We start from the raw sequence: 26129 nt of genomic DNA on the forward strand, positions 1-26129 counted from the left end.
ATACTGGTTGTGGGCATCCTTCACCCACACTCATTTGCACTGAACTATCACTAGTTTTTCTCCTCTCCCTAACTGCCTAGAGTCTGCCAATTGCAGCACTTTCCAAACTCCCATACTACAACTAATGGTTCCCAGCAGTCACAAGGTAAGTTGAAACTCGAGCATCTGCACTCATCTTGTTGACAATTTATTTTATTTTGGGTTTCACATAACTTGGCTTTGAGTGTTAAGTATCCTCATTGACAATTCCTACTTTGATCTTATAAAGTAAATGGGGTTTACAACATTTTAATTCAAAAGATGCTTTCACTCTACTTTAGCTCTAACTCCCAAAACAATTTCTGCTATCTTGATTTTACTAAACATGGGCAACTTCTTGAATCAACATGAACCCAATCTTTTAAGTACACTAGATTTTAAAGCACTTTAATTGCATTCGTCCTACTTTCTACTGTTATGGAGTCATAGAGATTTATAGTCATACAGCACGGAAACAGATCCTTTGGTCCAACCAGTCCATGTCGACCATAATCCCAAACTAGTTCTACCTGTCTGGTCCTGGCCCATATCCCTCCAAACCTTTCCAATTCATGTACTTATCCAAATGTCTTTGTACAAACATCCACCACTTCCTCAGGAGTTCCTTCCACACACAAATCACTCTCTAAAATTTTGTCCCTGTGCCTTTTTAAAATCTCCCTTCTTTCAACTTAAATATGTGCCCCCTCATCTTAAAATCCCCCATCCTAGGGTAAGGAGGACTCCCATTAACTCTATCACGCCCCTCATTATTTTAAAAACTTTTATAAAATCACTTCTCGACCTCTTAGGCTCCAGTGAAAAAGCTCCAGCCTTTCTTTATACCTCGAAGCTTCCATACCTGGCAACATCCTTGTAAATCTCTTCTGAACCCTCTCCAGCTTAACAGTATCTTTCATATAAATATTCCTAAAACTAAACACATGAATCATTAACTAGATATGCACAACAGTTTATACTGCCAGGTAGCAGAATTTCCTCATGGATTCTGCTGTGGTACAACTTTGGGACCTGTCTTTTGCTTATCTCAAGGCTTCTTTCCAACCAAGCCCATAGTCCACTCTGGTGTCAAGATTATTCATATAACTCTGTTTGTTTCCTGGTGGTGCTTTGATTGCTACCTTCTAACATTGAGGAAAAGATCAAAGCGGATGTTGTAGTGTGATATAGCGTCATATAGATGTACAGCACAGAAACAGAGCCTTCGGTATCCTAAACTAACCTAGTCCCATTTGCCAGAACTTGGCCCATATCTCTCTAAATCCTTCCTATTCATATACACATCCTGATGCCTTTTAAATGTTGTAACTGTACTGGCCTCGTCCAATTCCACTGGCAGCTCATTCCATACACGCAGCACCCTTTCTGAAAAAGGTGTCCCTGAGGTCCCTTTTAAATTTTTCCCCTCTCACTTTAAACCTATGCCCTCTAGTTCTGGACTCCCCCACCCCAGGGAAAAGACCTTGTCTATTTATCCTATCCATGCCCCTCATGATTTTATAAACCTCAGTAAGGTCACCCCTCAGCCTCCAATGCTTCAGGGAAAACAGCCCCAGCCTGTTCAGCCTCTCCCTATAGTTCAAACCCTCCAACCCTGGCAATGTTTTCTGAACCCCTTCAACTTTCCCAACAATAGTCCTAGCAGAGAGCCCAACAGAATGTGGTGGAGTTCGATAATCCAATGAATATATTGGATTGTACGATTAGTCTCTGACCAATTGATGCCAAAAAACAACCTTCTGTCTTGCCTGAAAATAAGACGTTTCCTTGGACTATGGATCATGGTTCCAGGTCAGGAAAAGTGCTTGTTTTCTTCAGAAGCACTGTAAGTGGCAATGTACTCTTGCGTTTGTGCAATTTTAAAAAAATATTTTCTTCAGAAGTCAACCTCCCAAAGGGAAGTTGCTTAGGAAGCACTTGAGTTACGCCAGTGCATAAGTCAGAGAGGTCAGAACACAGTTCAGTTGATGGGCTTTTGTTTTTGCCTTTCCAAGTTCACTTGAATTTTTTTTTCACAGTTCTAAGGAAATACAAAAGATGTCAGTCAAATCATCCCAACTGAATTTTCAAAACCCAGCAAAATGGTTGATGTTGACTTGGTTTCTTCTTTGCAATTTTGCCACATTTAGATGCTTCTTGATCTGATTTCAAATTCCCATTTTTAAAAAAAAAGCTAAAAATTGATGCCTAGGAATTATTACAGTTGGTGTTAATTGCTAAGTATTTACCTGTAATGAACAATTTTTCATTTGTTAATGTTAGTAGTGTTACTTTCCAGATTGGACCTACGCTCTCTGACTTTACAACTTGATGGTCCTGTGGGAGCAGATTGCTCAAAGTAACAATCATTAGAGTGAATGTTCATGCTCATTGTTATCTATTCAGCTTTTTTTAAAAAAAAAACAACAAACTTGCTTGGATAACGTATACAAATTGAATTCTTGACAGTGTCTCCTACTTTGGCTTAATTCCTTTGCAGCCAGCTGCATGCTCCAATGTACTGCAGTTGTTCTGTCAGTATCTAGAATCAGAATCCGTTAGAGAATATGGTTCATTGTCCGCAACTTTTGGTGAAACTTAAAATTTGCAAACTGTAAACAATAGCAATTTCAAAAATAGAATTAATCCAATAATTGCTGTGACAATAGAGTTAAATATATTGTGACTGTAAAAACATGTCTCCTTCCCAGTAGCTCTGCACATTGAGCCAATGAACAGTTAAGCCACAGCAAAAAGATTTGTTTCCCCTGTCACTGCAGAGTTGGCTGTTATTGCCACTGTCGTGAGATAAGACCTACAAAGGCCCTTTGAGTCTGTGTTAGGTGGAAGAAAATCAGCTGTTTCCAGTTCTGACTTGCTATTCACAGACTTCTAAGAGAAGTGAGCATGTGCCTTTGAATTAAAGGCTGTGTTCAATTCTGGTGTCTTCCATGTTCGAATGGACTCTAGACGTAAATAAATTGCATGAAGGAAGTCTAAGACTCTATCCAATCAAGAAGGGAAGCATATTGTGAGGGAAGAGAAAGAAACTGAGCTAAAATTTGAACTTATTCTTTTGAAGCAAAGCTGTACTTTGATGAATGTCCATATTGCAAACAGGTTTTACATAAATGCATGTTTTGGACTATATTCCCATTATGCTATTTAACACCGGTATGGAAGGGGTTATCATATAGTTTTGAGATACTGCAACTATCTATCACACTTGCCCTACAATAGTCTGTTCACTTTAATAAAATAGATTTTGTTCCTCCAGGAAGGATTTTGAGATGTACAGCCAGTAAATTATCTTTAAAATGGGAGAGGAGAACTGGTTCAATATCTAATGCTGTTTAATGTCCTGTTTTCTTTGAAAAATTTAATTATTCTGATGCTTTTCCTCTGTTGTGAGGTCATCTGACCATCCAGCTGTAAAATAAAATCTCAAATTGAAGAAAAACCGTAAAAACGATATAAAATTTCCTTCAAATAATATATTGTGAAGCTATTGCTAAGCGTTGCTGAGTAACAGAAGTCAAACTTCTGGACCAAACTGAACTAAAATTCTGCACCCTGCTTCTTGCTTTTAAAACAACTCTATATGTTACAGGTTCTGTAAAAGTTCATGTTGAACTTGCACTCGTGTCACAACCTGTGGTGGAAATGGGGAATTTTACACTAGCCTTACGATTGAGTGATGTATTCTCTATAAGCTGGGAGTCCTAGCAATTTTGCCTGACTAGTATGTAGGTGCACATATTACTAATGTTCAACCAACCGTCTTGTTAACCAAGAGCTGAGCCTGGTAATATATTCTGTACTTCTGGTCATTTGATTGGTTCTGGACAAGGACAAAGGAGGATTGATGGCAGCAAACTATCTCAAGCAACCCTGAACCTGAACTCCATACTGCAGAGATGACAGATACCATGAGATGCTAATGGTGACAATCTGGATAATAACATAAAAACGAAATCTATTTTTCTGTTACTCAAAGACAAGCTGGAAAAATTAACATATCTCATGTTTAAGATTCATGCTTTGTTTTTGAAAATTTAAACATCCATTTTTTATTTTGAGATTTACTTGTGTAAATGTGGATTTTGCTCTCCTTTCTGAATGATTTTTGTCAACCTTTCCTTTCAAATTGTGCTGTGTGTGTATTAGCGAGCTGCATTGTCTTCTAAGTTATACTCCTGTACATGATTCATATTTCTCCTTGTCACTTTAGTAGTTTTTCATGAATTATTTTTTGCTCTAACTGGCAGGCAACTAATCTGTTCCTAGGTTCCTTCCAATCCATCTGTAGCCAGTATAGAGGAGTAGCCCAGGGTGGTTTTGCGACTGATTTTTCTATGAAGAATAATCTTAGCTTTATTTAGTGCATTCTCCTGTGCCTTATCCAGAACTGTCAGTTTGCCATATGATGACAGAGTTACAGGCTTGGACATGTTGTGGCATGAATGCACTGTGTGTTGTGCTGACACATCAATCATCCTTTTAATTCTGTTCTGGATCAAATAACAAATGCTAAATAATACTGTTTTTCAATATCCTTGCCTCCTTCCTTTTTGACTTGTCAAATTGTACCACTTGATTCTTCTTTATTATATGTTGCAATCAATTTTTGAATCAATCTGTTTCATCACCATTTGTTGATTTCAATTATGCAGATGAACTGAAAATTTAAAATAACTTAGGAGTCAACCACGGAGGTTATGTTAAGAGTTGAGGCAGCTTTCTGAGTTTGAATACTTGATCAATATTTGGAAGAATTTTGAATTCATACTTGATGGGGGCAAATAAAAGGCAAGATAAACGCATCTTGCATCTTCATAGGAGTTAATATTTAAATGAAACATTTAAGATGACTAATATTTTAAAACAATAAACACAATATTAACAAACTAATAAATCATTCAACTGCGAGCTGACATATTGCCTTTGATTTAGAATGACTTGTGTTGAACTGCACAACCACTGAAGGCAATCATCTTTGTCATATCAGTCATTCATTCAGCTGTTTAAACAACTCAATTCCTATTCACGTAAAGGAGAAACAGAGGCTTTCAGTACTGCTTGGCTATGGGACTGATCAGCTATGTTACTTGGTCATGAAACTACTAATAGTTGTTCACAATAATGCAAAATAATTATGGATAAGGAAGTGTAGGCCACTTTGGATCATCTATCTGAAATGATTTTTTAAATTTGTCAGTTGTAGCAAGCAACTTGTCTTTGAATGATTTCAGGGCTTTTGCTTCTCATATTTTATATGGAAATTATTTTCATGTATTGATCGCTACATAAACCCAGATTTTAACATTGTCTGCCTGGCAACAATACAGTGGGTTTGGGTTGGATGCCCAATTTTACACCTCATCTGGTTTCAACAGAGCATAAAATTGGCCAGTGCATTAGTTAGATGTCTGATCTGAACCAACTCTGTTCCACTGGATAGGGCAGCTGTGTAGAAGAAGTTCCTGATGTCTGCCCTGAATTTACCTTTTATAGTGCCATGAGTTCATACTAATAAAATGCATCTTGAGCTCAAAATCAAACCCCAGAATAATTTAAAAATTGTTTGTAAGCCATAATTTACAGATTTTCGATAGAATCAGAGAATTTACAGTACAGAGGAGATCATTCAGTCTGTCAAGCCAATGCTATTCTCTGCAAGGAAACAGCAGCTGGTCCATTTGACTCAATAATCCAGAATGATTTGAATTATGGATCAATGAATAAAATTCTGTACTCACTTATTCTATACTGTTAACTACCTTATATTACTCTAACAACACATTACATTCATAAATGCCTCCTTTCAAGTTAGAAAAACATAAATTTCTCTAACTTTTCTTCAAAATGCATATCATCACCAAAAACGATAGTCTGGGTACAGTATTCACCCATTGTGATTTTTTTTATCGCAAGAAATAATGGAGAAAAATGTTTTGTGCTGTTTGGTGTGCCATCATTGTTGTATTGTAGGCAAGCACTTGCAGCAAGGTGATTACCTTTTCATTATTTTGGTCTGAGATAAGAATTCATTAGAATTCCTTGACTAGAGCCATGGAAATTTTATGTCGGAATAAAAAAAAACAAGGCATTGGTTTAATATTTCCTCTGTGAGAAGACCCCTTCAACAATGTAGGACTCCTGTAGTACTTCACTGATGTGTCAGTATAAATTATGTGCTCCGTAGTGTATGTTGAAGCAACATGGAATTATGAGTCCAGTCATTAATCCAAACTAACAGTGTTGTTCACAGCACTTTGGGACTTTTAAAATATGGTTTGACTCCCTCAATGTTAGAGTTTAATATATACAGCATGTGTCGAAATTTGCATGGTTTGTGTTAGAATGTTTTGCCTCACAGAACCATTTGTCATAAATGCTGGTAAGCAGCCATTTTGGCAGGAAAAAGCTATTTAAGTTTGTGTTAAATTGCGATCGCCAATAGAAGTAATATATTCACTGAATTAACCCATAATTCTAAAAGTAATAAAAAGAGGTGCCTTTACACTTAACAGCACCTCTCAGTTATTTCTTATTCCTCTGATACATTAAAGCTACTGTTTAGAATCATGGCAACATGAGTGAAGCGTCGAGGTATCTCCCACTTTTGTGGTAGAAGATTGTGCAAAGATATGTCAAAAATCCGTCCCAGACCCTGTTTAACCATAACAGCTATTGCCTTGTTTTAATTTCTTTTAAAAGATTACTGTGAGATGCAGTTAAGTATATTGATATTGTTATAACAATTAAGACTGTTAGGCATGTAGAATGTAGTTCCCTTTTTAAATAAATAAATCAGTGAAGATGAGCTGTACTAAATCATTGACATGACCTCACACATCTAAAAACAGTAAGCTTGTTTATGTATTGGTAGGAAAAGCACTAACACGGAGATCCTGTTGCTAGGAGAGGAAAATTAAATATTTCGTAATTATCTTCAGCCAAGGAACCCATTTCAGTGTGGGTAGGCTGAAGTTACTTACTTTTTGAAGACACTTTAACTTTTTGGATAGCATTTCCTCAATACAAGTGCTGTCTTTTATCAGCATGTTGCTGATGATCAATTAATCAATTAATTAACATGGTGAGTTTCCCTTATCTGACTCCTAAGATGCTGGAGGGATGTAGTATAGAGAATAATAGCCTAACCTTCAAGTATTCAAATTGAATTGTAAGTGGCAGATCATGTCTGATGAACCTGATTGATTTTTTTTTCAATGTTGTAGATTGGGGAATGTCCTTTGACATTTTTTAAAGGGAATTTGACAGAGTCTCTTGTAAATAGTTCTTAAGTTAAGTTGAAGGTCATAGAATAGAAGGCAAGTTATTGACTGTGTTGGGAAATTGGCTGGCTGACAGGCAACAGGAATAAAGAGATACTCTAAATAGCAGCATGTGACTAGTCTTACCTGGCAATTTCTATTATGGGATGTCAAATGAGCACAATATTTATTAACAAATAAATAAAGCCACAAATCCAAATGTCAATTATCCAGATTGGTGCTATCTTAAGCAGTGTGGATGAACATATAAGACCCTAATGTTACAAAGAAATATTGATCATAAGTGATTAGCAAAACTGAGACAAGTGGATTCCAAATTAGACAGAAAAACAGGGTATTTCCTAAACTGGTGAAAATTTAGGAACAGGTGGTCCAAAGAGACATGGGAAAGTCTTTAAAATGCCATGAACCTATATACAAAATAATTTGGATATCTCAAACTAAAGTACAAAGGGTAGAAGTTATGTTTCAGATTTATAAGCATAGGTTAGAGCACATCTGAAATACTTTGGACAGTTTTGGACACTAGCATTAAAATAATATTTTGCCCTTGGAGGGCCAGCAGAATTGATTTAACATAATCTAAATTCCAAGAGTTAAGTTTTATAAGAAAATATTATGTTAATTAGAGTTGGATTTACAAGGTTAGGGCATGATTTGGTGGATGCTATATTGATCTGAAGCAAAACAGAGTTTATTTCTATTTATCCAGTTTTTACTGGTTGAGGAGTTTCAGGGCCTAATTCTCACTGGTCTGTCGGAGTGAGACTGGTAGTGGGTGGGCTGGCAATCTGGTGACCAGCTGGTTGGCTTATTCCCACCTTGTGGCCATTTTGAAACTGTCTGGATCATATTGGCGCATTGGGAAAGCCTGTTTGGCCACTAGTGGGCGGCACGGTGGCACAGTGGTTAGCACTGCTGCCTCACAGCGCCTGAAGACCCGGGTTCAATTCCCGACTCAGGCGACTGACTGTGTGGAGTTTGCACGTTCTCCCCGTGTCTGCGTGGGTTTCCTCCGGGTGCTCCGGTTTCCTCCCACAGTCCAAAGATGTGCGGGTCAGGTGAATTGGCCATGCTAAATTGCCCGTAGTGTTAGGTAAGGGGTAATGTAGGGGTATGGGTGGGTTTCGCTTCGGCGGGTCGGTGTGGACTTGTTGGGCCGAAGGGCCTGTTTCCACACTGTAAGTCTAATCTAATCTAAAAAAAAGGGTCAATTAAAGCCACTCTGCCAATACTGATTGATTGAAATTTTCCAGTTGGGACAGGATCCTCTGTGGAAGCCAGGGAGGGAGTGGCAACTGGCACTCCATTTTGTATCTTCCATAATCATACAGCCACATCTGCAGTTTCTGGATATCTTGCATTTATAAATTTATAAGAAATTTTCAGAGGGCAACTCCAGCTTGAGGCAGCCTCTCACCTTCTCATATCAGCAACTTCTCTCCCTTGTAGCGGGGCAGCTGCACACCTTCATAGGGAGCCATGTCACCATCCTTAATTGGCCCCATCCTCAGGAGTTGGCCACCTAACTAGCTATCTCCTTGGAAATCACTGTTTTGCTGACCAGACCCAGAATTCATCAAGGGATTTGGCTTTGCTTCCAGGAATGAATATTCAGCCTTAAGATTTGGTGTTGTAGTCAAAAATTCAAGATAATCTTTTCAAGAGTGACATCAAGAAGCCCTTTATGCAGGATGATAGAAACATAATTCTCATCCAGAAAGCAGCTATTATTGTTCGAACAATTCTTAACTTTAAAACCGAAGTTGATCGAATCTTTGAGACCAAGCATTGTGGGATATGAAGCAAATAGGTCAATGATCCAATGGAAGTACAGGTTGGAGGGACTTAATGGCCTCCTGTTTCTTGGCTCCTGTTTAATTTATATAAAAGTCTTTTGAAGGATTAAAGCATATTTGTGCTTATGAAACCAATTTAATTTAAGATGTATCATTCATTTTGAAGTGTTTATTTCCTTTAAGAACTGATCAATTCTGTGGCATCAGGGTTCAAACTAATGAAAACCTTTTGTGTTTTGTTTTTATTTTTAAAAAAAAATAAAAAGAGGGGGATCGATGGAGAGACATCAGTAGGAAGTCTCAAATTGACCTCGAGCACACCACCAATGAACTAGATTCACCTTGGGCCTGTTTGACCGGGTCGGAGGACTGCCAGGAGAACACCGTTTGGCCAAACGATTCAAATCCAGCGTCTGCTGTGACCAGTTTAATTAAAGACCTCAGCCTCAATGATCGAAATGGCCATCCGTCAGCACCTCCCAGCAAACGGCAATGTCGGTCACTGTCGTTTTCTGATGAACTAACGAGCTGTCGGTCCCCATGGAAACCCAGTGGGTCAAAAGTCTGGACTCCAGTTGATAAAAGACGCTGTCACAGTGGGAGCAGTGTTCAACATTGTTCAAATGGAGTATCTACAATGCAGAGGAGTTCAAGTTTTAGTCTGCCTTCGAGATGCAATGTCTTTTCATTCTCGTGTGAACCCTTGGCGAGCAGTAACAGTTCTGTGTGCCCCCGGGGACAGGGCTTTTGGACCGCACCCACCTTTGGAAGGTTTCAAGATGATCTGCGTCCTGACTCCAGTTCAGGAGTTGTGTCCGGGGTCGATCTACTGCGACCTCTTTCTCTCTCTCACGAGCAGATCTCTGGGCTGGAGTTTGGTGCACCGTCCCTAAAGAGTGCGTCTGCTGCAACTCCCGAGCCTGTGCAGCAGACCAGCCGGCTCCTCCGCTCCAGGTCACAGCCGTGTGTCCACAATGACCAGAAAGTTGGAATGAAACGCCGCAGACCAGACGAAGATCAAAGACCATCGCTTGACCTTGCCAAGATGACTCAGGTATGAGGTGTCGATATGGCAGAATCTAGGCTCAGGCTGATTTTCATTTTTAACTTCCTTTCCCTCTTTAAAAAAAACCACAAAGCTGGAGTAATAATGGAGTATAAAACATGTTGATGTATATGCTACTGTCTGTATTACACAAAGCCATAAACACATTTGTCTACATTATATTGTGGTAATGACAGTAGAACAGTTGACATTCACCTTCTTTACTGTGAAATTGTAGCAGGTTTTGGGATCACATGTATAGAGTTAAATATGAATATCCCGAAGTTACTGTCAGTAGTTCACTGTTGACGGTCTCCTGGACTGCAATTGATAACAATGAAAAAAAAACCAAGCTACCAGGTCAGAGGTCACATAATACTAAGTTATAGTGCAACATGTTTATGGATGACCTGACAAAGGAGCAGCGCTCTAAAAGCTTGTGATTTCAAATAAACCTGTTGAAGTGTAACCTGGTATCATGTGACTTTTGACCTTGTCCACCCCAGACCAAAACCAGCACCTCCAAATCATGACAAGAAACTATTTTAGCTATTTGTCTCACTGCAAAAACCCTTTGAAATGTAACATATTGTTGAATGAACTAGAACTGGGGTTTTATTGGTTTAATAAGTTCATAATTACTGCAAACAGTCTTATTGAGCCTGTTTTTTTTAGGAAAGGATAAATTCCTCTGTTGTGATTAAAACCTAAGTCCACATAATTTCTGTAATTTTTTAAATAAAGTTTTGTTAATGTCCTAAGTGTTGTTTTAATCTGACCTGCATATCTCAATCATTTATCTTGCAATCACAAAAATTTAAATTGAAATGGAAAGATTTTGTTAGTCTTTATTTCCAGCTTTGCTGTCTTTGAGAATAATTCAGTATTAGTGGCTGCTTATTTTGCTTGATAATGTTTCCATTGCTGGGCATTTAATTTCTCATGACTCAGAACTAGATTCACATGGAGATCAGAAGAGGGAAAATCTACACTTTGGGTATTTCTAGAGTGTGGTGAGCAGCTTTTTTCAAAGTCAGCAGCAAGTGTGGCTAGTTTGCCATTGACAGCAACATCTGGCCTATTGAATATGATTTGTGTGCCAAATTCTATAGTACATAAAACAGATGTAGTTTGATTGTGACCCCTTGACTTTTCTACAGAATGGCATTGAGTTATGACCTGTGAGGATCAATATTTATGTTTAGGAATTTGTGTAGGACACAAATAGGTATGAAAAAAGACTGCTCTGAAGATGTCAGATAAATTGCAATGTTCCTTTGCTTTACTTTTGAGTTGGGTTTCCATTTCATGAAGGCACTGCCTAATGTCTTCACTCTCATAGTATCTTAATTTAATATCTTTACCTCAAACACTACACTTGCTGTACATTTTAAATAGTGTTCTTCACTCTATGTTTAGTCAAAATTATAGTTGTTTTCCTTTCTTCAGTACCAGTTTTGCTCCTTTAAAACTCATTACAATAACCTAAGTGTTTGATGCAGTGTTGTGACTTCAGTGAAATTCAGCTAGATAGAAGCTGAACCTGTCTTCCTGGATTGACTTGAGTTTTGGAAACCAAGCTGACACTATCAAAATCTAGCACAAAACCAGGAAGTCCAAGACCTCAACGTCCTTTTTTGTTCTGGTAGTAACTAAATAGGAAGTGACTGGATTCAGCCAATGACTAGATCATCAATGGCACAGGCAGTTTATGATGGATCCCAGACACCATAAGTGATGTGTTGCAAAACTATTTTCAGTTTTTTTTTAAATATGTAAGTCATGTTTTAAGTTTTTCTTTTGCAATGACAAAAATAATATGGTTATTGATGTTGGTGGTTATGCAATGTGCTTGGGAGAAGGGATTCCACGTATTTCTGGAAGCTTCTCCAATTTGACTTTCTCCTTGGATGGGGCTTTTAAGGTAAAAACAATGACTGCAGATGCTGGAAACCAGAGTCTAGATTAGAGTGGTGCTGGAATTTTAAGTTAGAGGGTTCAGGTAAAGGAAATTTCAGAAATCCAAAGAGAAAATATCGAGAAAACGAAACACAAGCAATGTGTATAAACTCGAGCAGTGTGTGATAGGAAGGGACAGAAAGTTAACAATAGAAGTGAATCAGCAAATAAGGTTCATGAAAATAACAATACTAAAATACTATTAAATAATTTTTATTTGAAGATGCAAAATATCGCAATAAAACTGCTGAATTTATGGCAGAATAAATAACAGGGATAAACAGTTGTAATCTAACCATTGTTTTTTTTTGTAGATATTTTTATTGAAATTTAACATTTTTGCAAATTTACAAAAATAAACAAAACTCTCAAATACAAACATTGATGTACAATTAAATCATATATACAATAGTCATAATTTAACAAAGAAAATAGAAAGAAAGAAAACAAAAAAAGAAAAAAAAGAAACGAAAAAAGAAAGAAAAAAAAACTCAACTTTCTACTAATCTAACCTATAACTAACCAGAGTGTAGACCTAAGTCTCTTACATGCTCGGAATGTATAAACATCAAATATAATAAAACCCGTATTCGCGCAGGATTCCTCTCCCAAGGGGCCCCGGAGCAGCCCGGTCTGAAATCTTCACTAAATAAAAGCCCTTGTTAGGATAGCCGAAATATCTGCATTTATATAATTCAAAAAGGGCTGCCATATTTTATAAAATAATTCAGTCTTTCGGTGCACCATATTTGTGAGGAAGTCAAGGGGGATATATTCCATAATTAATCTGTGCCAATTTGAAAGTCCAGGGGGGCCCTCAGCCACCCAGTTCACCAAAATATTTTTCCTTGCACAGAAAGAGAGAATAGAAAATAGTCTCTTCCCATGCATATCCAGAGATGAGAGGTTCGAAAAGCCCAAAAGGAGAGATACAGGGTCCACCCTAATTTCCGTTCCTAAAATTTCTGTCAGGGTATTTGCCACTTTAGTCCAGTATCTGCGGATTTTCTGACAAGTCCACAGACAATGTACAAGAGTACCCACCTCTATTTTGCATTTAGGACACATTGGAGATGCTCCTGCCTTAAATTTTGCCAGTCGAGCCGGAGCTATATGGGCCCTATGAAGTATCTTTAGTTGGATAGCCTGAGTTCTGTTACAGATAGCAATTCTTCTAGCATTTTCCCAAATGTCATTCCACATATCCTCAGAGATTTCTAGCCCCAAGTCCTGCTCCCATGTTTTAAGCAGGTCATCCATGTCTCCTGAGACTCCATCATGTAGCAAATGGTATATAGTACTAACGGAGGATGCCCCCGCTGGTCGTAAGACATTACGTTCTCTGTCTGATTTATAAAGACTATCTATTAATGTAGTCTTCCTCTGTATATAATCTCGAACTTGGAAGTATCGAAAGAGATCCCCATTAGGTATTCCGAATTTCAGACGCAGCTGCTCAAAGGACATCAGGATCCCATCTTTAAATAGGTCCCCTAAGCATGAGATGCCCCTGGATCTCCAGAGTTTAAAGGTGGCATCTGTAATCCCCGGTTGGAATCCCCATGCGCCTACTATTGGTGCATGGGGGGATGTTTTATGTGAGTTACCCTCATTTTGCCGCATTATATTCCAGGCCTTAATTGTGTTTAATATTATGGGATTTTTACAGTGGTCTGTAATGATTTTCCTCTTATCTGAAAATAAAAGGTTAATAAGTGGGTATTTTACTTGGGAGGCTTCGATATCCAGCCAAATTGATTGTGGATCAGATGAAACCCAATCAGCTATGTAGGGAGCTTAACTGATATTTCCTAAAGTCTGGGAAGTCCAGTCCTCCCCTTGCCTGTGGAAGCTGTAGCTTCTTCAGCTTAATAAGGGGCCGTCTATGGTTCCAAATAAAGGAGCCCAACCAGCCATATAATTTACGTAGGGCTAGCCTTGGCAGCATCAGCGGGAGCATTCTCATAGGATATAAGAGACGGGGCAGAACATTCATTTTAATTAATGCTATTCTCCCTAGCCAGGAAATCGGAAGGTCTCTCCATCGCTGGAGGTCCTGCCTTATCCTTTCCATTAATTGTACAAAATTAGCCCTATACAGCTGATCAAATACTGGCGTGATAAAAATACCTAAATATAAGAAGCCCTCCAGGGACCAACGGAAGGGAAAAGGGGATCCGTCCATTAAGTGGGGTATCATAGCCAGACCACCCATTGGCATGGCTTCCGATTTTGAAAAATTAATTTTATAGCCTGAGAATGCACTAAATGTATTAATAACTTGAATTAGACGAGGCACTGACATTAAAGGATTACTGAGGAATAAGAGAACGTCATCTGCATAGAGGGTAATTTTGTGTTTACCTGTACCAATCCTCGGGGCCGTTATATTAGGATCAGTCCGGATGGCTTCTGCTAATGGTTCGATTATCAGTGTAAACAACAATGGTGAGAGAGGACATCCTTGACGGCAGCCCCTACCCACACTGAAGCCATCCGATCTTAACCCATTAGTAATAACAGCTGCTTTGGGGTCATTATACAATGTTGAAACCCATTTGGTAAACACCTGTCCAACGCCAAACCTTTCCAATGTGTAAAATAAATATGACCATTCAACCCTATCAAATGCCTTTTCCGCATCCAATGAAATTACTACTCCTGGTATCTTTCCCTGATGACAGGCTTGGATCATATTCAAGACCCTTCTGATATTATTGGATGATCTGCGGCCCTTAATAAATCCCGTCTGGTCCTCCTTTATAATATATGGCAGTACCCTTTCTAGTCTTAGTGCTAACATTTTTGAGAGAATTTTAAAGTCTACATTTAGTAAGGATATTGGTCTGTAAGATGCACAATCTTCTGGGTCTTTTCCTTTTTTGAGGATAAGAGAAATATTTGCTTCTTTCAGCGTGGGCGGGAGACAGACCTGACTATGCGCAAAATTATACATATCCATAAGTGGGTCAACCAATATTCCTGTAAATTCTTTATAGAATTCAGCTTGAAAACCATCCGGGCCCGGTGCTTTTCCGCTCTGAAGTTGCCTAATTGCCTCAAGTATTTCTTGGACTGTTAAAGGGGTATTTAGGGCCGACACCTGTTTCGGAGTCAGGCCCGGGAAGGTCAAATTTTTAAAAAATGACTGCATCCTCCTAATCCTATCTTCACAATCCTGCGATCTATATAGTTCAGAATAAAATTCTTTAAAGGTCGCATTGATCTTTTTATGATCATGAGTCAGGGTACCTGTACTTTCCTTGATGGTCGGAATAGTTTGAGGGGCTTTCTTTTCCTTTGCAAGAAATGCTAAGTATCTACCCGGTTTGTCGCCATATTCATATGATCTTTGTTTCGCAAATAATATTTCCCTTTTAGCCGTTTGAGTAAGTGCGGTGTTTAAAGCTGTCCTAAGAGCTGTAATCCTCTGCAATTTTGTGATGGAAGGTCTATCAGCGTATGCTGTTTCGGCTGCTTTTAGGCGAGCTTCGAGCAGACGCTGTTGCTCTCCCTTCATTTTCCTCTGGGTCGCTGAATAGGAGATGATCAAACCTCGTGCATAAGCTTTGATGGTCTCCCACATCATTGACGGATTGCTAGCCGTACCTGAATTAATTTCTAAAAAAGTTTTAAGTTCTTGGGAGAAGTACTTTAAAAATTTGCTATCTTTTATCAGGAAGGGGTCCATACGCCAATGCCGAGCAGATGTCCCATTGTTCTTTACCTTAGTTTCCATGTATACAGCGGCATGGTCAGAGATTGCTATAGTACCTATTTTACAGGTTGCTATAGAGTTTAGAAAAATCGATGGGGCAAAAAACATATCAATTCTTGTGTGACATTTATGTGGATTAGAGTAGAAAGAAAAATCTCTACCCTGTGGATGGAGACATCTCCATACATCTACCAATCCTAATTCTTTATTCAGGTCCGCCAGTTGTCTAGATCTGGGAGATACTCCAGCGGCACTCTTGGGAATCCTGTCTATTTCCGGATCCATAATACAATTAAAGTCTCCCCCTATAATTGTATGACGGGCACCAAAGGCCGTCAGTTTTGAAAAAGCTTCCGTTATGAATTTAAAGGGGTGTGCCGGGGGGCAGTATACATTTAAGATCCCATATTCCTCTCCATTTATGAGGGCTTTAATCAAAATATATCGTCCAGATTCGTCTTTTATCTGATTTAGAATTTTCAAAGGGAAGTTCTTCCGGACAAGGATAACGACTCCCCTGCTTTTTGAATTAAAAGAGGAAAAAAAGGCCTGATCAAATCCGCCCTGTCGTAATTTTAAGTGTTCTTTATCCGACAGGTGTGTCTCCTGTAGGAGAGCTATATCAACTCTCTCCTTAAGATTTGATAATATTTTCTTCCTTTTAACTGGTGAATTACTCCCCCTGACATTCCAGGTGCACCACTTAACCGACTGTTCAGCCATAATCATCTGGACAGATCCGAGACCCCTCGGGAGGGGAAACCCTATCTAGAACATCCCGAGCATGGAGCATACAAGATTTACAAAAGTAAAGATTCTCTGATACACTCAAAACAATATAACAAAAAACTCTTTCTAAGTATAAAAAATATAAAACATTCCGAATTGGAGATTTTCTCCCTTGTTCCCAGGGAGCGTCACTTCCTCTCCCACAGTCCATCTTACCGTCTTCCAACCAGTGCCCCACCCTTGACCCAGGTGTTCCTCAATAAAATGAGGAGAATTCAAATATAATATAAAGCTAGAGTTAACAGTGAACACCCCACCCCCACCCACACCCACATCTAAATATATTTGGGAATATTAATACCATATATAACTATAAGATTACAATCTCAACATGTAATACTTAAATATAATACCACAAAATAACAGGGGAAAGAAAAACAACCCCGCTCCTAAAAACAGAAGTAAAATAGAATAAGGTAACCACCTCTCCCCATCAACATTAACCAAACGCCCCAACATATATATATATATACATACACACATAGGGGGAAAGATAAGAAAAGATGAAGGGATGTAAACCAAAATAATGGGAAAGGCAGACCAGCGTCCACAATCTCTTACAGTTTATTTAAGAGAGTCCAAGAATTCCTTAGCCTTCTCCGGTGATCCGAAGTTATATATGGATCCTTCGTGGCTAAGGCGTAGCGTCGCTGGATATCGTAAGGAGTACTGGATATTTAAGTCCCTTAAACGCTTCTTCGCCTCATCGAATGCCTTCCTCTTTCGCACCAAAGCTGGGGAGGAGTCCTGGAACAGCATGATCCTGGATCCTTTGTGGGTCATAGCTTGGGGATCTTTTCCCAGATTTCTTGAGGCTTCCAGGAGCATCTGCCTCTCCCTATAGCTCTGCAGCTGGAACAGGACCGGGCGTGGGCACTGGGTTGAGCCGGGCCCACGTATTGTGACCCGGTAGGCCCATTCTACCCTTACCTGGCCTGATCCATTATGCAGATTTAAAAGTTGTGGCAGCCAATGCTCTAAGAATGCTGTCAGCTGACCTCCCTCTTCCTGCTCGGGCAGGCCCAACAACCGAATATTTTTTCTACGACATCGATTTTCGAGGTCATCAATGTGGTTTTCTAGGTTCTGGACTCGATTCTCGAGAAAACAGATGTGGTCAGCTGCCGATTTTATCCCAGTCTCTGAGGCTGCGGCCTTCGACTCCACCTCTCTGACTCGGCACTCCAATTCCTGAATGTCTCTGCCCTGCTTCTGCAGTTCGGCTGATAGTGCTTCTCTGCTCTGCCGAGACTCATCGATAAAAGCATCAATCTTCGCCTCCCACCTGGCAAACATCTCCTCAAAGCTCATCTTCATTGGTAAATCTCCTGAAGTAGCTGAAGACACCTTTGTTGCAGCTGAAGAGGGAGAGGGTGGGGGAGGGGTCCCTGCTTTCTTAGAGCCGCCTGTTCCCTTCCCTTTACTCATTTTCCAGCTAGTATTAGACTATTTAAATGTACTAATAGGTAACTATTTAAGGTTAACAACTATTATAAATGGTTTAGTGAGTGTGGTGGGGGTGGATAGCCCACTTTTCCCAAGTTTTGGGTAGAGCACTGTGGACTCAGTCTTGCTGGGTCGCCGCCATCTTGGATCCCCCATCTAACCATTGTTGCATATTTAAGGTGACCACAGTTGGGGAAATATAATTCTAATATATCCAACCTTACAAAAAATTGTAAATGGAAAATGAGGAGGGTTAGCTGTGATGGTGAAGGCTGACAACAGAACAGTAAAGAGTAAGGCTCCTGGTTCAGAAGATCAGGAAGTAAGATTAGATAGCAAGTGCCATGATACGTTAGTGTGAGTAGTTTATAAACTCCCTTAAACAGTGACCATACCATTGGAAAGAGAATTGAAGAAGTTGGAGCTTGTGATCAAGATGATAATCGTGGGGTAAGTTTCCTTATGAATTCAACCAATCAAATTGAAATAGATAGTTTGAAGCTAGGTTTATATGTGTGCTTTTATGACCATTTCCAGGAGCAATACTTTGTGGATCCACCAAGGGACAAATCTCTCTTAGAACTAATAATGAACAATGAGTCAAATTAATTCCCACATATCTTGTGTTCAAGGAGCATTCAAATTCAAATTTTTAATATTGCAATAGCAACTCTTCAAATTCTGTCACTTTTGAATAATTGCCTGCATTTTTAGTATATCATTAATGTTTTATATTTTATTATCTGAGATGTTTTACACCAGACTGAGTAAACGTGAAGTTTCAGGGACCCAGAGCAGCTCCCGTGCTCCAATGTTGACTGCACTTTCCAACTTTTGAAGCTTGTCTGAATCTTCAACTTTGGAAAAACCTTCCTGGAATTGGAAAATCTGCAATAGCAAAGTGAACTGCAAAGTCCTTTTAATGTCGTAATGACACACAATGATGGAAACTTTATGTTTACTAGTCTACAGTTCTAAGGGAATGTTCCAGTGGGAGAGTGGCTTGCTAAATTATTAGGCTATTAATGGTTATTTAGAAAATATTGCAACAATTCATCGTTTTCTACTACTAGATAGTCATAAAATGATTTTAATATAGACCTCTGTTTTTTAGCACAGTTTGCACTCTCCAATTTTGCCTCACCCTTTTTATTGGCAAAGCTAATTTGACAATAGTTGTTGCAAGCTAGAGTGTGATTGAACGGTTCAGAGATATTATGCACAGTTTTAATTTTCCCCCTCATTCAGTTTTTTAGGTTGACCGCAGTTTTCTTCTGAAAATGGTGCATTTATTTCCTAGGTCATTGTTGAGGCTATCTAGTGCGTTTTGCAGTTTTAGTGTAATCACTTCATCATCGAATGTTTCTTGGTTTGAAAGTACACTTAGGGCAAAGATATTTTCTGATTTGCCAAAAGTCTTGCTGGACAAAAATGTATTTTCTTCATAGCAAATGCATTTAGTAATTGTGTCAGATTAATACAGTGGTTGGAAGTTCAGCACTATTGGTATGTTTTTCAGTCTTGGTATGTTTTTCAGTAAAATACATGCTTGTGGCTTTTGCTTATCTGCATACAAAATGGCTGTTTGTGCATAGATCTTACAATTAGTTCACTCTTTGATTGGGCTTGCATTCACAACAGATATGTTTCATTGGGTCAAGGTTAGTTCCACAGTGGATTTTCAGACACATACTAAATAGGTTTTAATCAATACCTTTAGAGTAAGGCATTTGGAGATTCCTGTGGAAATTCCCCTTAGGAAACATGTTACTCTCTTATCACAGCAAGCAGAAATGGGCAGTATTGTCATGTAATCAATTGTCTGCTGACCTTTCTGTAGTTTTGAATAATTATCAACTGGTTATGATGATAATGATAGAAACTTTAGAAATACCCATTGAGAGGCTTTAACTGTGAACTAGTGTTAAGTCTCTTCAACTCCAGTAATTATAAAACGATAAATAATTTAAGTAACAATGCTGTTTACAAATGGCAGCAAATGCACAAGTGATACCGCTAAATGTTGTATACCTGGCTAACAATAATGTGAGGACTGTAATCTGATGAAAACTGGAACCTTTCTTGGAATTTTAATGTAACTAAAAGCATTCTTGCTTCATGCCTCAAACCATATAGTACAATACAATTACTGGGCTGCAGAATGCAATTTTATAAAAGTTAGCATTTGTGACAGATGTTTGGAATTGGTAACAACAAATGCTAAAAGCTTCAGCTGCTGTGACACTACTGTGTATTGAATAGTAATATTTAGTGAATTGAAGGTCTCATTCAGCTAACGCCAAGTACAAAAATATTGATCTCCAGCATATTTACTCGAAAGCTATGTCTAAGACCTTGCTGCAGGCATATTCTATTCTTGTCTCTCCTTCCACTTGTGTTGTTTTTATTTTGCAAAGCAGCAGTTCTATAAATTTCACAAAGTGGGTGAAGGTTATTGGTCAGTTTGGTGCTGTATAATAGTCCTACACTATGGCTATCAATGTAAGAGCTGCATACAGTCTCATTGTTTTTCAGTGTAGCATTTCTGGGCTGTGCTTGTTACTTTTGAGTACTGTAAAGACATCAATTAGTCTGAATCCCTTGGTAGAGTGTGCACTTTGATTTTTTTTTGGATTGTGTGCAACAGGCAAAAGGGGAAAGAGGCATTATAGTTGTAATTGACATAGTGAGACCTCCATATACTCTCTCCTTTTCCAACATTTTTCCTACCATGAAGCATTTGCTGTTGTGAAGTGCATGTTCCTCTGCATGCCTCTAGGACAAAGTGCACTTCCTGAGGTTTCCATGCAGCTGGACTACACCTTTCCCTACTGACAGGTTTGTAAAATGTAGGCAGTAGCTTCCCTCCTGCCTGTAATCTGTCTGAGATTTTAGGGGTGAAGTACTACTGCTGTCGCAATTATAGAACTGTCAGCTCTCTAATTGAACAGCTGCTCTATAAGGTGGGACTTCTTCCTGAGTGAATGTCGATTTTAAGTGGTGGCCTCCAACCTTTTTCAGGACTAGATCACTTTTTCTCCATTTAAGTGTAACTCAGGATATACCCCAGTTTAGTTTTAGTTGCTATATAAATTTAAAATCAGGTGTAATTAGTCTTTCTGTCTTCTACCAAGTCTCAGTGACATAGATTCATAGAGATGTACAGCATGGAAACAGATCCTTCAGTCCAACTCGTGCATGCTGACCAGATATCCTAAATTAATCTAGTCCCATTTGCCAACATTTGGCCTATCTCCCTCTAAACCCTTCCTATTCATATACTCGTCCAGATGTCTTTTCAATGTTGTAATTGTACCAGCCTCCACCACTTCCTCAGGCAGCTCATTCCATACACACACCACCTTCTACGTGAAAATGTTGTCCCCTGGGTTCTTTTTAATCTTTCCCTTCTCACTCTAAACCTGTGGTTGTGGACTCCCCCAACCCAGGGAAAAGACACATTTGGCTCTTTAGCCTATCTATGCCCTTCATCATTTTATAAACCTCTATATCATCATTTCTCAGCCTCTGACAATCCAGGGAAAACAGCCCAAGCCTAATCAGCCTCTCTCTATTGCTCAAACCCTCCTATCTTGGCAACATCCTTGTAAATCTTTTCTGAACCCTTTCACATTTCACAACATCATTCCTATAGGAAGAAGACCAGAATTGCACACACTATTCCAAAAGTGGCCTAACCCCAATGTCCTTTAGAGCCACAACATGACCTTCCAACTCCTGTACTCAATGCTCTGACCAATAAAGGAAAGCATACCAAACATGTTCTTCACTATCCTACCTACTTGCGACACCACTTTCAAGGATTTGTGAACTTGTTCAGCAACACTCTCCAAGACCTTTATCATTTATGATACTTCACATCATCTAGTGCCTTGAAATTTGGGTTGTAGTTTGAGCCAGTCAGTTGTAAATAGACTATCGAATGGGTTTCTGTGAGGAAGGTGCAATACTTGGACCTTTTGGTTCCCAAACATCACTGCCATTTGAACTGACTTTCAGCTCACTATAAGTCTGCATAGTGATTATTTCCATATCTACTTCAATGCTTTGTATATCAAATATTTGAAGGAATTTGGTAGCCAACCTATCAATATCTATTTGAAGGAATGAATTTGAGGCAAACATGACAGTTTGCTCCATCACATCTAATTCCTGAAATTAGCTGTGAATTCCTCAGTTAACTTCCTCAAATGTGTCCAGACGTTTTCTGAATTGAAGCATTTTCCTTTGTCTTTTTTAGCTTTTTTTTTCTGGACTTGGCAAGTGTTGAAGTATTTTATTTTGTAATTGGGTGTACCACAGATTCTGCTTCAATTTAAATGCATTTGCTACATTCAAAATATCGTGCAATGTCTCTGTCTTTTCCCTGTAATTCATAGTTCAGCGCATTCAGTTTTGAAGTTGTGTCTGAAGGAATCTAAAGTTGAGTAATTGTGCACTGTCTGACAGCTCACTGCAGATTTCATTCCCTGATTTAAGAAAAGTGACAATTCAGGGCATCAGATCTAAAGATGTTTGCAGCAACTTCGCTCAACTTACCCATCACCCTTCTGTATGGAGGACTAGTTCACCATGGGCAGTATCAAGCAGTGCTGGAAAGATCTTACTTCAGTCGAATTGAGAAAAGTCCATAACTTTGCTTATTGGTGGATTATACAATGGTGACTGACAAAAGAGGGGAAATTAGGATCATTTTTGCAAAATGCAAAAAATCCACATTTGTGCCTTGTATGGCTGGTGGTGGAAACCAGTTTCTTGTTTGGAAGGTTTTTCTCAAGCTGTTGAATTTGTTGTCGATATCCTCACTCCTTGTTCTCTCTTTATGCAGCAAAAGGGAGCGAAGATCCTCTTTAGTTGTTATGTCCTTGAAAACCATGTGCACAAAACAATCAGCTGGGTTGTGTTGATCATGTGGATGGCTTCACAGTCCTTCAGGTCGTACTGCAGTTGCAGTTCATCTGGAAGTATAAGTGACATGCTCAGGATTGTTTCTATTATTTCTTTTCTCTGTTCATAAAAGCTTTGAATAACAAGCCAGCATCTACATTTGTTGCTCCCTTAATTACTTCACATCTGTGAGTGATTTCTTGTGTTTTGCCATATGATCTTTCAAAGTAGGCCTTACCTTTTGCTACTAATTTAGAAAAAAAGATTGTTGAGCGTTCATAATCGCCTTCAGCTATCAACTTTGTCTGTCGAAGAGAAGACTATCCTTAAATTTATTGTATAGTGTCATTCCAAATTCCCCATTTTACTTATCTGCATATTTTCGTGACCTAGAAAGCAAATGCTCTGAACACATTCTGTTCTGTTCTCTAACAGCAACGTCTATCCATGTGTAACCAAACACTGAAATCCCAAAGTTGCTGTCAATGATTTCCCGCTAACTTAGAGGCAGGACACAATGCTGAAGAGCTTGTTGATGGAAGTCAATTAGAAACCACTTTCTTCCTAACTTTATAGTTAATGCTTAAATATATCCATTCCATTACTAAAAATATGAATTGTTTTAAAAATTGGTTTATGATATTTCAGCTATATAGATTTGAGAAGTATTAAATGAACTTGGGCTTGGTGAAAAAACTTGCAATGAGAGATCTTGATTTCCAATCCAATAAAATGCTGAATGCAAAGCTGTTTATGACCACTATGACTCCATTAATTTTGAAATGTTCAAAAGCAAAATTCTTGTCTTTCTCAAAGTACTGTGTAGAACATCCATAAATTAGATTTCTTTTAGGGATTCTGATTGCCAAGTGGACTAATAACTGTAAGAAAATAATTTTCAAAGTTTTTGGCTTCCTAACAGTCAGTGTAGGTTCGAAATTTTAAAAGGGCAAATGCAACAAGATGTCATTTGACATAAACATCATTGCAATGATTATAGAACTGACCAGTTCAAGGGGCATTTCCAGGGTTTTAATCAGATCTGGCTCATCCAGTGAAACACTGTCTTGCCAAGGCATGCATAGCCATCTGTCCAATACATACAAGATGTTTTGGACACTTAAACCCTTACCAGTGTATTCTTTGTTTTGGAAAAGTATTTTAATAATACTTCACAGCAACCACAATGTGATGTGATACTACTTGAAGGTCACTTTTGTTTGCTGTATAATGGCTTTCTCATTAATGAATTTTGTTGCATTCTTGGTATGCTTGTGTGTTGGCATCATATGTTTCTTGTTACTTGCTGACCGTTGTACAGCTAATAGGTTAGAAAAATAGCTAATCAACAGAAAGGGCTGAAATCTAGAGCAATTCTGATGGGTTTCAGTGTTTTATTCAAACCAATACGTGCAGGGCTGTCATCACTACAAAAGGGTTGCTCTGTTTGAGTTCCCATGACTGTCTGAAACATGGTTTCCAGTCTCCATCATTGTTTTTGGATAACTGTTGTTTCCTTCTTAAGCTTTTGCAGTCTTTCTGAACTTTGAATGTGTTACCTAGATTACAGCTGCTACAGCCTCCTTTCTGCTATTAAGTGTAGAACAGTCATTTTGGATTCTAAAGCAATGATTTGTACACACACATTTTTCTGCACAGTGCCTTTCAACAGAGTGCACAATGCAGTGGACACGGTCAGCATACAGCGTTCTTTATTGTCAAACAATCTCACATAATACCTGTACAGATGTATACAGCCACAGTAATATTTCACAATGATACTGACCCTGTATTCCTGCCCCTTCCCACCACAAGCAAGGATAATTAGTTATCGGGGTTTTGTTATGTCTCATAATCTCCTCTTCATTCCCATGGTTTAAAAACTGTAACCTTTGCACCTCACTATAAAGTGAGTACACAAACCATTTCTGATTTTGCATAATTTCACATGGATGTTTTGAGCTCTATATACTTAATGTTGAATTAATATATTTCAGAAGCTTTTAATTTTAAAAAAAATCTCCTTACATTAGGAAAAGCTCTTGAATCTGAAAGTAATTGCATCATGATGGACTGGATATGATGAGATGGGTTTCACACATATCTTTTTCTTTATTTCTTCGGAATCTTGGAGATACACTTTGGAAAAATATAAACAAAATACAGAGGAACCTCGATTATCCAGCATTCATTTGTATTGGATTATCCGGCAAGATCGCATTTCCCAATGCTCAGCTAAATTATGTTATCTGGCATTTGATTATCCAAAATTCAGTTAACTGAATGAAATATTCCCCGCCCATGTCCTTTGGATAATTGAGGTTCCTCTGTAATGACTTGACCTCGTATTACCTCAGGAGTTTCTGGAAAATGTGGGCTGCAGGCCATATGAATCAAACTGCTTGATCATAATACTTGTCTTGAGACTTCCATTATTCACATGATGGTCATGTGTTTAATTTGTTACAAAAGCTATTTTCCTATATTAGTAAATAGATAGAACATGGTGATGTCACTCTGTCACCAAGCATATATTCTCTGAAGTGGTCTTCAAAATTAATAGCCAAAGGCAATTTGCAATATTTAAATCTTTGCGAGACTGGGAGTCTGCCAACTTGTGAATCTTTTTTAAATCAATTGAATTTGCTTTGAGCCAAATGCAAGAACTTACCAATGAGATTCCAAATTCCCTTCAACAGAGAATCACCCACATCTTCCCCCCCATCCCAAATTCAATTCGACAGTTTACCTGAAAGAGCTTGTCAATAATAGAAACAATTTTCATAAGACCATTTGCATTCACTTTCTCTTTAAGATGTCTCATATGTTGCTGTAGCAATATATGTCTTAGCTGAAAACTTACATTCAAACAATTGTGAAAGGATTGGTCAGAGCTTTATGATGTTATTTCCTGCTCATTATATTATGGTAATGATTTTTAAGGCAATGCCTCTATTGAGGAATAGTTTAAGTGCAATGCTTAATTTAATCTGTATTAATCACCTCAATACTTTACACTTAGTAAAGCTTTTAGACCCCCTATATAATGGTTGACAAATGGGTGCAATGTAAAAGAGAATACTTGCTTAATCCTTTACTTCAATTCTGTCCCTAATATGACTGATCTAAACTTGCTTCCTTGCTTT

The 26129-nt window shown here is 38.5% G+C and overlaps 1 protein-coding gene across 3 annotated transcripts in view; it reads left to right on the top strand.

The window, feature by feature from the left end:
• Positions 1-26129, top strand: part of fam53b (family with sequence similarity 53 member B) — a 128001-nt gene that overhangs the window by 58428 nt on the left and 43444 nt on the right. For all 3 annotated transcript variants that reach the window (XM_060842023.1, XM_060842020.1, XM_060842022.1), the window contains one exon: positions 9385-10172. In XM_060842023.1, the coding sequence (XP_060698006.1) occupies positions 9385-10172 (788 nt within the window). The remainder of the gene's footprint in view (positions 1-9384; positions 10173-26129) is intronic.

Source organism: Hemiscyllium ocellatum, chromosome 22 (genome assembly GCF_020745735.1).
Source record: "Hemiscyllium ocellatum isolate sHemOce1 chromosome 22, sHemOce1.pat.X.cur, whole genome shotgun sequence".
Classification (NCBI taxonomy): Eukaryota; Metazoa; Chordata; class Chondrichthyes; order Orectolobiformes; family Hemiscylliidae; genus Hemiscyllium; species Hemiscyllium ocellatum.